Here is a 13,397-nt window from a genome sequence, read left to right on the forward strand (position 1 = left end):
AGTTTCCAGATGTAAGTGATGTCTTCTTGGTAGAGCTCCTTGCTGATAGTTCTTTCGAGATCCCTAGGCTGCACACTCCGCCATGAGTGGCGACTGAACGCTGCAGTGTACTGTGTTTGGGTGAGAACTGGTTTTTTTTTTAACATAGTAGTACAACTTCAAAAGTATTTGAATCGCATGTTTGCATCGTTCACTGAACTGCGTTTTTTTTCTTTCAACTACAAACAGGGCATCCGTTTTCAGTGAATTTAATTTTTGGTGTCAGTTAAAACTTTTACTTGGAAATAACAACTGCATGTTCAGGATCAGTGCTTATATTACTTAATGGTTGCAGCTGTAACGGGTCGGAAGCAGAGTTCAAGCAGGCATATGGTTGTAAAATGGTCTTATCAGTAAGTATCTGTAGTATTTACAAAGTTCATCCTCAACATAGAAGGGGGTACACAACCGAAACACTCGACCCAGGGGCAATAGAATTAGTAGAACAGAGGGCGTCCACCCCTCCAAAAAAACAGAGGGCGATGCTCTAATGTAGAAATTAGGAAATTGCTTAGCGAGGCATAACGTAAGAGAGAAAAAAATGGAATAGAAAGGGATACACAACCGAAACACTGATCAGTTAGGTGCCTTTGAATTAGCAGAACAGATGGCGTCCACCCCTCCAAAAAAAAAAAGAAAAAAAGAAGAGGGCGTCCACATTTGGAGCAGCTCCCTTGTCTAATTTGGCATTGGGAAAATAGAAAAGTTGTGAGACAAGCAAGGTTTTGAGCATATTGAGCGGTCAACAGAAAGCGAGCGAGGCACATGCAATTTGCCGCCTCGCTAAGCTAGGTTTGGTGGGTAACCTCGTGTGAGAGCCATCCAATTTTAGGGATAACTGGATTGGCTAATTAAGGTAGGGAAAGCATGCAAGCTTAAGAGACTCTCTCATGCAACCACAAGAGACTCTCTCAGGCGATAAACAAACGACGAAAGAAACAAACAAACATGGAGCGCGGCGCCATGCTGCCGCTCCTCCTTGTGGTGGTGCTGGTGCAGGTGCAGGTGGAGGCGCTCGCCGCCGTGGGCACGTCGTCGCTCGACTACCTTGGCGGTAATACCAAGGCCAACAGCAAGCAGCAGCAGCAGCAGCAGCAGGAGAGGCAGCCATTTCTGAAGCGCGAGGACGAGTTCTTCGCGACGGTGGCCAAGAAGCTAGGGCTGCGCTCCTTCACCGGCGGGCGAGGAACCTACAAGTCGATGGCCAAGGAGTTCCTGGACGCGCACAACCGCGTGCGCGCCAAGTACGGCGTGCCCCCGCTGCGGTGGAGCAACAAGCTGGCCCGTTACGCGCGGCGGTGGTCGGCGGCGCGGCGGTACGACTGCGTGATGATGCACTCGCCGGCGCCGCCCTACGGCGAGAACGTGTACGAGGGAAGCGGGTGGGACTGGCACGCCGTGGACGCCGTGTCGGACTGGGCCAGCGAGGCCTCCTTCTACGACTGGCGGGCCCAGGCCTGCCACCCGGGCCAGGAGTGCGGCCACTTCAAGCAGCTCGTGTGGAGGACCACCAAGTACGTCGGCTGCGGACGGGCCGAGTGCTACAACGGACACTCCTTCTTCACATGCTCCTACGACCCAGCCGGAAACTACAAGGGAGAGGAGCCACTCACCTAAATTACCTTTTTTTCTTATCTACAATCTGATATATAATATAATGGATCTGGTCTACACAAACATTTTAATTTCGTTTCAACTCTTATTAGCAATATACTTACTTCTCTAATTAATATATCAATCAATTTGGGCCCAACAAACATATATACTTTGGTGTGCTGCTCTCTGTAATACATTTTTTGCTTCGGTCCATGCATATATAGAACTGCCAAGAACAATCCATGCATATTCATAAACATGTTCAGCAGCAACACAAGTACACATAGTCAACAACTCAGAAAAGTGGATTGCATTTTGGTATTCGAGTACCAAATTCATACATGACAACATCAATTCAGTGTAAAAATAAGAGATGCTGAATAATCAACAAACCAAGAATATATATTCATATCAATATAGTTGTTCCTCAACTGACAAAGTATTTTTACAAAGGTTTTTTTTATTTCTACTCCACACTTGAGACTCACTTGATTAGTTCTAGCACGACAGATATAATTATGCTGCTGCCTGGTCCGACTCCCTATACACATTAGTGTTCTTCCTCTCTCGATCGGTGGTAGATAAATAGATGGATCATGGCGACTATATATATTGGTTATTACTACTGCTTCTCCGGGTCTACTAATATCTCCCGAGCAAGGATCATGGATTGAGTCAATCATTGGTGGCCATTGTCGCTGGTTCCGTATCCGTATGGGTTCTTGCTCGCCCAGTTCCACAGGTCTCTGCACATCTCGTCCACCCCAAACTTTGCCCTGTTTCATCATTGGCATCATCTTGTGTTAGCACCCACAAGCATATAAACCCCAAGGAGCAGCTAGGTGATGTGGTCAAAAGAAATAAGAGGGTGGCACACTTACTTCCATTTGAGCTCCTTCTCAGCCTTGGTAGTCATAGCATACACAATCTCTGCATCACCAGGTCTTCTTCCAGCATAAACCAGAGGGATTTTCTGTCAAAAGTTGGAACACATTATCATTGTTAGTACTAGCACCTGAGCAGAGCATATATATGCATACAAGATTTGTGCTGATTGTCAGTTTAGTGGTACCTTTCCGCAAGCCTTTTCGAACGCGGCAACCATCTCCAGCACAGATGTCCCCTTTCCAGTGCCCAGGTTGTACACTTCACACCCTGCAATTCAGTTCTTCCATTAGTGACTATACAACAGCTTTCTTCAGGTAACCGAGAATATCAGTCAGCTCTACTGTCACGGTCAGTACCTATTCTGTCAGAATCTTCGTAGAGCTTCCTGAGGGCAGCTATGTGACCGTCAGCCAGATCGACAACATGGATGTAATCACGCACCTGAAGCAATCATGAGTTCACATACACATAGTAGTTAGAATCAGGAGGAAACAAACCGTCTAATGATTCTAGCTACCTTAATCATGCAGGAAATGATTGATCAGTTGGTCAGTTATAAGGGTTAGATGACAGAGGACACATACCCCTGTCCCATCCTTGGTGTTGTAGTCGGTCCCGTAGACCGTCAGCGCCGGCCGCCTCCCGACCGCAACTTGCTGGACGTAGGGCATCAGGTTGTTGGGGACACCAAGGGGGTCCTCGCCGATGTAGCCGCTCGGGTGAGCGCCGACCGGGTTGAAGTACCTGAGCAGTATGATCTTCCAGTCGGGGTCCGAGCGCTGAAGGTCACGGCAGATGTCCTCGATGATCAGCTGCGCAAACAAATCATTGCCAGGTTAATCAGACGAGATTTGTTTTTACGGTGTCACCAATGACCATCTACGGAAAATTGATAATTGATTGGCAACAGAGAACAAGTGCTGGTTAGTGTACCTTAGTTCGTCCGTAAGGGTTCATCGCGGAGAGCGGAAACTCCTCGGTGCAGGGCACTTCCTTGGGCCACCCATAGACCGTGGCCGATGATGAAAACACCAGCTGCAGATGTCAAAGCAGAGAAGTTTAGCGTCCAGAACAGATGATAATGATTGCTGATGCACTACTTAACAACACCACACCAAGGTTCTGCTTCATTCATTGGTGCAGAGCAATTAACTAATGGACCAATTAACTAATTTACAATACTTTTTCTGAAAGTTTAGCTTATGTTATACTGTCCTGAAGCATAACATATTCAGAGCGAACAAACAAAGACCAACTGTCAAACTTCTTTTTACAACCATATTCCTACAAACATAGGCTGTAGCAACAGAAAATGCTACTAGTAGCCAACAACACAAGCCTGGACCAGCTAGCACATTCATTCAATTCAAGACGAACGGTGTACGTGAGAGAGATTATGAGAGCCACAGTTGGTCCAGCCCAGCCCAGCCAACGGCAACGCTCGCTCACTCACAGGTATCCTGTGAGGCTGTGACGGCCCCAGCAGCAATGCATGGAAACGAAAAAGACAGAAAGGCTAGGAGGGGAAGGGTATGGTATATACCTTCTTGCAACCATGTGCGGCCATGACTTGTAGGAGCGTGATGGTGCCGATGAGGTTGTTGTCATAGTAAAGCAGCGGCTTGGCCACGCTCTCGCCGACGGCCTTGAGCCCGGCGAAGTGGATCACAGCCTCAAACCTGCACAGCACAAGTTAATTTCAGAACCTGACGATTGACGAGCAATAGAAGAAATTAACACCTGAAAACAGCGAGCAATCAGTGTGCCCGGCCAAATGGATCATAGTACAGTACTTGTTTTAGCAATTTATATTTGATAAGCTATGATGATTATGGCAAGCTGTGCATTGTTTGGAGGAGGAATATGCAAGGGCATAACCGCCAGGCTCCAGCTGCATGCCTGGGAGAATAGAGACAACTTTCCAGCTCTAGAGAAACCAACCCATCGTCAATGAATGAATCGTCCAGCAGCTTACTAGCTAGGAGATGACACCTACCGTAATCAATGAACGATACAAAGCCAGGAAACGAGCTACTAGCAGATACGCCTGGCACGACGGACTAATCAATCAATCAATCAATCAGGGGATCGATCCCATTTCAGGAAGGAATAGTTAACTGAACCTTGGAACGGGCCCATATATACAAAGAACCCGCCGCTCTGCTCTGATGATGACGGGGCTAGCTAATTATAGAATAGTACTAGTACCAGTAGTATAACAGAGTGCAGACATCATCTCAAAAAAAAAAAACAAAGTGCAGACATGATCTATACTATTTTGTGTTAATTTGAAACCTGAATACTACTACTACAGTACATTCAAAAAAAAAAATGCCGTGTACCTTTGTGCAGAGAAGATTTCGTCTAGGGCCGCCTTGTCGCGGAGGTCGACCTGCATGCACAGATGGAAATTAAACCGAGGCAAATAAACATGAGCAATCTGTAATATACTGACGAAAGAAAAGAAGAAAAGTGTGGTGGCGATATGAAATGTTGGTGAAGTGAGATTTTGAAAATTGAAATCCATAAAAGAGCAGAAGTGCTGTATTGAATGGAATTAGAGGCGCGTATGTGTGTGTGCGTGGTGTGTATTAACGAGTCAAATCAATTGGTGTGAATCAATCAGTTGACGGCTGATTGCGATAGGGACTATGCGCGTTGTTGCCGTTTCCATGGTGACATGCATGTGGCGCGCCCGCCCGCCCGCGGAGACGACGGAGACGGAGACCACAAGGAAAGGAAAGGAAAGTAGAGAGGAAACCGCGCGCGCGTGAGTTAACAAACTGACTACGCGTCGTCCATGGCGTGCGTGATCCCGCCACCGAAAAAGGGAAACGTAATTCAAACCCCATCCTCCTTTTACGTGTCTTCTTCTTCTTCTCGTGTATGTAAAAAAGGGATAATGGAATCGTCTAATTCCAATTTCCTTCAAAATAATAATAATACTCCTACTGTAGTTATATTGCTCTACTACTACTATATATAAAAAAACTGAAGGAATTATACATATATATATATATAGTAATTAACAAGAGGAAAGAGTTGGTTTTTTGTTTTTGTAACTGCCCAGATGATTAACAGCACAAAGAAAATTACAACAACAAAACATAAGAGGGGAACCGAAATCGATCTCATCTCTCGACGGACGGAGAAGAATCGACATGGATAGTGTAACGATCGATTGGAACGAGAAAATCGAGGGGATCGTACTGGGGCCGGACAGGGAAAGGGCGCGCTAATTACCTTGCGGAAGTCTAGGTTCTTGGCGTTGTGCGTTCCGGCGAGGTCGCGGACGCGGTGGAGGGCGGCCTCGGAGGCGTTGTCGAGGGAGTCGACGACGACGACGCGGAAGCCCTGGAGAAGGAGCTGCAGCACGGTGTGGCTGCCGATGTAGCCGGCGCCGCCCGTGACGAGGATCGTGCGAACAAGCGCAGACACCATCCTTGTTCTTGTTGGAATTCTCTTTGCTAGCTTGTGGAGAGATAGGGAGGGTGCGAGATGGGAATGGGATGGGGATCGATTGGGGTTTTATGGGGGAGGGAGGGAGGGAGGTTCGTGGAGCAGTTTGTTTGTTGGTTCGAGGAGTTGTGTCTTCGTCGATCTTCTCTCCACAGGCCAGACCAGACAGAGCACATAGCGGTTAAGCCTGGGACGGATATATATCAACGGAGACGCCGCCGTGTGTGTGCGCGCGGGTCCCACCCACCGTCCGTTCCGGTCTCACGACGGTTTCTCATCGATTCCAATCAACCAACGCCACATCCACATCGCTCACCCGTCCACGTGTACCCACCCTCATCCACGGACGGATATCCCGCCCGCCCGCCCGCCTGCGTACGTACTACCAGTAGGTGCTGGAATTCCTTCTCTATGACAAGGCCTCAAACCCAATTTTATCTTTATCTTTCTTTATCCCGCAACGGAATTTCCTCCGATCCCCATATATTCTTATTCTTACTGTATGTATGATGACGATTGACTTCCTTTAATTTCATATCGCAATCAACCCTGATTTCTTGCCAACGCATGTTTATTCTAAGCACACGCGCCAATCCTCATCCTCCTCCTTTTCATCGCTATATATCTGATTTGGCAAAGTTCCAGTGCTTTCCTCTCCAGCTCCACGCACCAATCTTCTAGTATCTTTTTTCGCCATCCATCCTTGCACAACGGAATCCATCTTCTCAGTAGACGAGCAATCCTTCGCCAGAAACCGATCACTACGCGTAGGGAATGGTATGAATAGGTTATACAAGCATTCATCTTGCAAACCATCTGATCTGGTTTCTCATTCAGATTTTTATTATCTGTTGCACAATAGACTTTAATTCATCCCACTGCATCATTTATGTACCATCGAATACTCTCGTCACATACTTCACAAATTGTTTTGGTTTGTTCATTACCAATAATATATAATTCCCATAAATCAATACCGAGGCTAGTACCTTCGAACCATTGGTCCTCCAAGAATTTAACACTTCCGTACATTCCCAACCAGCCATATTGTTACCCAAAATGCATCATTTGAATGCTTTCTCTTTTTTCTCTGGTGTATTTGTATCTATATTAGACACCAGGGTTTACAAGAAGCTCTCACTCAATTTTATATAGAGCTACTTCGTGGCCTGAGCCGGTCCACATGGCAATATACCACCATCTCTCCTCGCAAAATTTGCAACACCATGGTAGACATGGAAACAACTGCTATGTAAATTTATACCCTTATAATTACCAAACTAGCTAGATAAGTAAAATGATCATGTTTGTACCATATACCATACCAAAGCCCGTAGCGCTATCTTTGAACGATCTATCCACTAGATTTTCTCTTTGTTATCACCAGAATTTGACCAAGTCAGAGGTGGGCCGCGATCAAGATTGGGCTTGAAAAATATACATGGAAGAAATACGTGAACCGGCCTTGTATACGAAGTTTGGGCTAGTTTGCCCTTGTATCTGTAAATATAGTAGGATACGTGTCGGTTAGTTAGAGTTTGGCTCGTGTACGGTTGGGATTATTCCCACGTTAGAAAGTCTACGGACTATAAATATGTATCTAGGGTTATCAAGAAAGACAACAATCACGTTCATCACAAACCAATCTTGGCGCATCGCCGACCCCTTGTTTCGAAGGTTTCTTCCGGGTAAGCATCATGCTGCCTAGATCGCATCTTGCGATCTAGGCAGTATACGTTTATTCGTTGTTCATGCGTTGCTCGTACTGAAGCCTTTTTGATGGCGAGCAACGTAGTTATCTTAGATGTGTTAGGGTTAGTATTGTTCTACCGCGCTACATGCTTTCGTCCATGCAACCCTTAGACGTCTAGCCGTCCTTACACCTTTCTTAGGTGTAAGGGCGGCACCTTGCTTGATCATTGTTTAGTAGATCCGATCCGTTATGATTGCTCCTTGATTCCTCAAGGATTAGTTTAATATCTACATAGTTAGGCCTTACAAACGGGTTGAATGATCCAGTAGCGCGTAGGGTGTAGTTTGCTAACCCTAGACAAGATGTTCCGGGGATCAACTTAACGTTGGTTTTTAGGCCTTGTCCAGGGTCGGTTTATTATCACCGTGCGTGGCTGCCAGGCTCAATCACGAGTAGGATGTTCCGATTATGTGGTGAAAACCCTAAATCGTCGTAGGTCGTTTTAGCTACATATTGATCAAGCAGGACCACCATGTGATCGTAGACCTCATACGAACCATGGGTGGATCGGCTCCTTGAGCCGATTCACAGGACAACCTGAGAGCCGATCGAGGCTCGTATTTAATGTTTACGTGTATGCCATGCAGGAAACTTAGCGAAGCAAATCCATCACCTTCCTGATCAGGTATAGATCAGGTGGCCCGCCCTTGCACCAGCATCGGGACATGTGTGCCAGGAGCTTTGCGGGCTGTCGCTCGGAGGGACCAGGGCCAGCCGCAGCCCTAAGGTTGTTCCCGGCTCTTCGTGTTGCCAGCCGTAGCTCGCCGGTGGGTTTCGGACGCCAACACATTCTGGCACGCCCGGTGGGACAGTCTTCGACATCAACTGCAGCGCCATCTACATCTGAGATGGCGGAAGGTACTCCAGTCACGTACGAGGATCTGCCCGAGGAGCTCAAGAAGAAGTATGACGATGTCAAAGCTATCCTCGAAGCCGACCTCATCGGCTCTTTCCACAGGACCCGCTCGCACGGCATCAAGTGGAGAGGGTTCACACCTGAAGGCGCGCTCGATGGAGTGGACCTGTCCACCCCTTCAGAAGAACGCACCAGGTCCTTGCGTCAGGAGATCAATTTCATGGTAGCTCATTCGCTACACCGCCATTCTAAGAGCCTGGTGAACACTTTGGAGCGTGTCGCCCTTCGGGTGCTCCATGAAATCTTGAGGCATCAGTACTCTCCGTCAGGACCTGCTCTAGGGACTCACCAAGGAGAGCTACCACTCCAGAGCCGACCACCGCTGCCGTTCGCGCTGGCAGCACCAGAGGTGCCGAGTACACCGGCATTCGTTGTCTACAAGATCGGTGGCGATCCTAGCGACTACCAGTTCTTGTATGAGGCGCCTAAGGAGATCCCTCACGGGTACACGTGCACATATGTGCCAGACAGCAGTAACTGGGCACTCACGAACCAGGCTGCAACAGCAGGGACTTCCGGAACAGCAGGAGGAGCCTCTGGATCAGATCTTGAGAAGCAGACGTGGCTAGCTAAGTACGCCACTCCGACGAACGTCCAGAGCTCAACTCCTGCAGCTAGCTCAGATCTTGAGAAGCAAGCGTGGCTAGCTAAGTATGCCACGCCAGCGAATCTTCAGAGCTCCACTCCTGCAGCTAGCACTGCGGATCAGATCAGCACGATCTTGAGAGACCAGTTCGGCATGGTACCGAAAAGGAGGGCAATCGGCTATTCCAAGCCGTACCCCAACGACTACGATTTGATCCCACTACCACCCAAGTATCGGCTCCCTGAATTCTCCAAGTTTAGTGGGTCAGATGGCTCCAGCTCTATCGAGCATGTAAGCCGATACTTGGCGCAGCTGGGCACGATCTCAGCTGCAGATGCGCTACGCGTGAGGTTCTTTGCACAGTCCCTCACAGGATCGGCTTTTGGGTGGTACACATCACTGCCGCCAGACTCGATCCGGACTTGGAAGCAGTTGGAAGAACAGTTCCACATGCAGTATCACTCAGAAGCTTCCGAGGCTGGCATTGCCGATCTAGCACAAGTACGTCAGAAGCGCGGAGAAACAGTGTCAGAGTACATCCAGCGCTTCAGGACCGTAAGGAACCGATGTTATTCGGCTCGTTTGACTGAAAAGGAAGCAGTCGAGTTGGCGGTGGTGGGTCTCGCATCACCGATCAAGGATATGGCTTCCCAAGCAGACTACCCTTCACTGGCGCACATGGTTCAGAAACTGTCTTTGTATGAACAGCGCCACCCAGAGCTGTACCAAGACAAATTCAAGCGTGCAGTAGTCCTGGTTGAGACAGAGGAAGATGAAGGGTCTGCGGGAGATCAAGAGGTAGCAGTGGCTGAATGGACTCGGGGGGCAACCCCCGTGTCCTGCAAGTGGGTTAAGCCACAAGGTCCTCCCAGGGGATTTGACTTTGACGTAACTAAAGCTGAGCAAATTTTCGACCTCTTACTTAAGGAGAAGCAGCTGAAGTTACCCGAAGGCCTCAAAATCCCCACGGTACAGGAGCTGAACGGAAAGCCATACTGCAAATGGCATAACACGTTCTCCCATACCACCAACGACTGCAGGGTGTGGCGTCAGCAGATCCAAATGGCGATAGAACAAGGGTGCCTAATTTTCAACCAGTACGCCATGAAAGTCGACACACACCCCTTCCCCGCCGTTAACACGGTGGAGTACGCTTACCCCGAAGGGTGTCAGCCAGGTTTCTCGTTAAGCATTAACATGGTCGAGCCTGGGCACCACTCTGGTAAGGACAAAGGCGAGAGCAGCCGCTCTCGTAGCAAGGACAAGGAGGAAGCCGCTCCACGCGATCGGCTCCGGCACGACGGCAAACGCTACATCACTGAGGGAGAAATGAAGAATGTGCGGTATCAACGACCTCTCTCTGATCATCTCCTCAACAAATATGTAAGTCAGTACGACCAGCGCCGGCGGTACAACAGCGACGATGAAAGGGATCGTCTAGCTAGCAGGGACGCCAGGAGATATCGTCGGCATGATCGCGATGAGGAGAGATACGAGCGCCGTGCCAAGGAAAGGTCAAGAGAACAAGATGACGTGGACAAGCACTGGGACTGTCCTTTCTTCAAACACTGCTGGGATTCAGGAATGAGCCGATTGCCTACAATCGGCAACTGCCCAGAATGTAGACAGAAGAAGAAGGGTGCAACAGACGTGTCAGTGTTCAAACGTCTTGGGCCACTCCCATCTAGGATCAAGCAAACTGAGTCCTCTCGGGAAGAAGACCTCGAGGAGTTGGAAGATGACTATGAAGAAGAAGAGGACAAGTACCACCGGCCAAGGTGGTGCCCTGATGGACTCAGCCATTCCCAAAAGCATAGGGTTCAGCGACTGCGTGGTTTGGAGGAAGCCGAAAGGTTATACTTGCACACGCTAAGGAAGGCGCGGCCCGATCTGGCCGCGAAAATTCAACGAACCCTAGACGAAGAGGGTCGACCACAAAAAATGGAGTGGCGCCCCATGCAAAGGAAAGCCGATGATGAGACATCGGCTAGTACAAACATGGTGTTCATTCTTCCAACAGAGTTTTGTGCTCCTGGAATAGACGAAGCACCTGTGGCACAACTCGACTGTGGCCCACGGCCAGTTATCTTTGAGAAGCCACAAGAAAGAAGCTACAGACACCTGAAGGCCCTGTACTTACGAGGTTATATCAATGGGCAGCCTATCAATAGGATGCTGGTGGACACCGGAGCGGCAGTCAACATCATGCCATACTCCATGCTACATCGGTTGGGACGCTCTAGCTCGGATCTGATCAAGACCAACGTTACATTGAGCGATTTCAATGGCCAAGCATCCGATGCACAAGGTGTTTTGAACGTGGATCTGACCGTAGGGAGGAAAACCATCCCTACGACATTCTTCATCATCGATAGCAAGAGCACTTACGCTGTCCTGCTAGGGAGAGATTGGATCCACGCCAACTGTTGCATTCCATCTACGATGCACCAATGCCTAATCCAGTGGGATGGAGATGAAGTAGAAGTCGTCCATGCAGACGATACAGCCGAGGTTTCAACGGCTGGCATGAACGTTTGGGAGATGGAAGGCCAAGAGCCACTCTCAGGCATCACTTTGGACGACTGCGAGTACATCGACGTGTCAAAAAACGGGGTGAGGCTGGTCTTATCCACTGGCCTGACCGTGTAACAAGAGCAAAGTCTATGAACGTACATGGGAAGGCCGATCCTTGTGATCGGCCCCAAAAAATAAAAAGTAATGATCTTGTCTCAAGCATGTCACGTAGTCATAGTGAAGCACGAACAAGATGTAAATCTCTGTTGAGCAATGCAATCAAGATGGGGGCCGATTCCAGCAATCGGCCCATATTATCCTTGCCATGCGTTTCGCCTGTGTTCAGCGTTGATCTAACAGGTGACGAAAAGCTAGGGTATGGGTTTATATCGGCTGATGAGCTAGAAGAAGTCGACATTGGTCCTGGGGATAAGCCACGACCAACCTTCATCAGCAAGAAGTTAGATCCACATCTCAGGAGCCAGATGATAGCTCTGTTAAAAGAGTACCCAGATTGCTTCGCATGGGATTACACAGAGATGACTGGGTTAGACAGAGCATAATCGAGCATCGGCTCCCTCTCAAGAAAGGATTTCGGCCATTTCAACAACGAGCACGTCAGATGAAGGCCGAAATTCTCGAAGAAGTCAAGAAAGAGATCGAGAAAATGTTAGCCGCCAGGTTCATCAGGCCATGCAGGTATGCTGAATGGATTTCCAGTATTGTACCTGTGGAGAAAAAGGACGGCCGGTGGCGTGTAGCTATAGATTTCCGAGATCTCAACAGAGCCACTCCAAAGGATGAATATCCAATGCCTGTGGCAGAAACATTGATCAACGCAGCTGCTGGCCACAAGGTGTTGAGTTTCATGGATGGCAATGCCGGCTACAACCAGATTTCCATGGCCCCAGAAGATATACACAAGAGTGCATTCCGAGTACCAGGATCAGTAGGCTTGTTCGAATATGTGGTCATGACTTTTGGTTTGAAGAATGCCGGTGCCACGTACCAACGAGCCATGAATTATATTTTTCATGATCTGATCGGCAAGTTGGTGGAAATCTACATCGATGACGTGGTGGTCAAGTCTGTCTCCATGGAAGGACACTTGGATGATTTGCGACGCATCCTAGACCGAACTCGGAAGTTCGGACTCAAAATGAATCCAAAGAAGTGTGCTTTCGGTGTGACGGCCGGTCAGTTCCTAGGTTTTCTTGTTCATGAACGAGGAATTGAGATCGGCCTGAAAAGTCAGGAGTCGGTACGTACCATGCAGCCGCCTACCACGAAGAAGGAGCTCCAATGTCTGATCGGCAAGATCAATTTCGTCCAGCGATTCATCTCTAATCTCTCAGGACGAATCGAGCCGTTCATGGCGTTGGTCAAGATTAAATCTGACGACGAATTTCACTGGGGGGCAGAACAGCAGCAGGCGTTTGATGAGATTACGCGGTATCTAACAACACCGCCTGTGCTAGTTCCGCCTCGGCGGGACAGGCCGTTCTACATCTACCTATCGAGGGCGACACGTCCATTGCTTCAGTGGTGGTGCAACTCTACGAGGGCGTTGAAAAGGTTGTGTTCTACCTCAGCAGGAGGATGTTGGATGCAGAGACAAGGTATCCTGAGGTCGAGAAGTTATGCCT

General features: G+C 48.6%; 2 protein-coding genes across 2 annotated transcripts; one reads left to right on the forward strand and one right to left on the reverse strand.

The window, feature by feature from the left end:
* The first annotated feature begins 788 nt into the window (after positions 1 to 788).
* On the forward strand, positions 789 to 1,800 carry LOC127327938 (pathogenesis-related protein 1A). The gene has a single exon (XM_051354767.2). It carries the CDS (start codon positions 988 to 990, stop codon positions 1,654 to 1,656), a length of 669 nt encoding a protein of 222 aa, XP_051210727.1. The 5' UTR covers positions 789 to 987; the 3' UTR covers positions 1,657 to 1,800.
* A 216-nt stretch (positions 1,801 to 2,016) lies between these two features.
* On the reverse strand, positions 2,017 to 6,143 carry LOC127327937 (UDP-glucose 4-epimerase 1). Its single transcript, XM_051354766.2, has 9 exons — positions 5,767 to 6,143; positions 4,866 to 4,915; positions 4,067 to 4,202; positions 3,457 to 3,558; positions 3,108 to 3,335; positions 2,880 to 2,964; positions 2,708 to 2,790; positions 2,517 to 2,608; positions 2,017 to 2,411 (listed from the first exon to the last, which is right to left on the reverse strand). The coding sequence occupies exons 1-9, from the start codon at positions 5,962 to 5,964 to the stop codon at positions 2,315 to 2,317; spliced, it is 1,071 nt and encodes a 356-aa protein (XP_051210726.1). The 5' UTR covers positions 5,965 to 6,143; the 3' UTR covers positions 2,017 to 2,314.
* Between the last annotated feature and the right edge of the window lie 7,254 nt (positions 6,144 to 13,397).

This window comes from Lolium perenne, chromosome 1 (assembly GCF_019359855.2).
Source record: "Lolium perenne isolate Kyuss_39 chromosome 1, Kyuss_2.0, whole genome shotgun sequence".
In the NCBI taxonomy this organism is placed as follows: domain Eukaryota; kingdom Viridiplantae; phylum Streptophyta; class Magnoliopsida; order Poales; family Poaceae; genus Lolium; species Lolium perenne.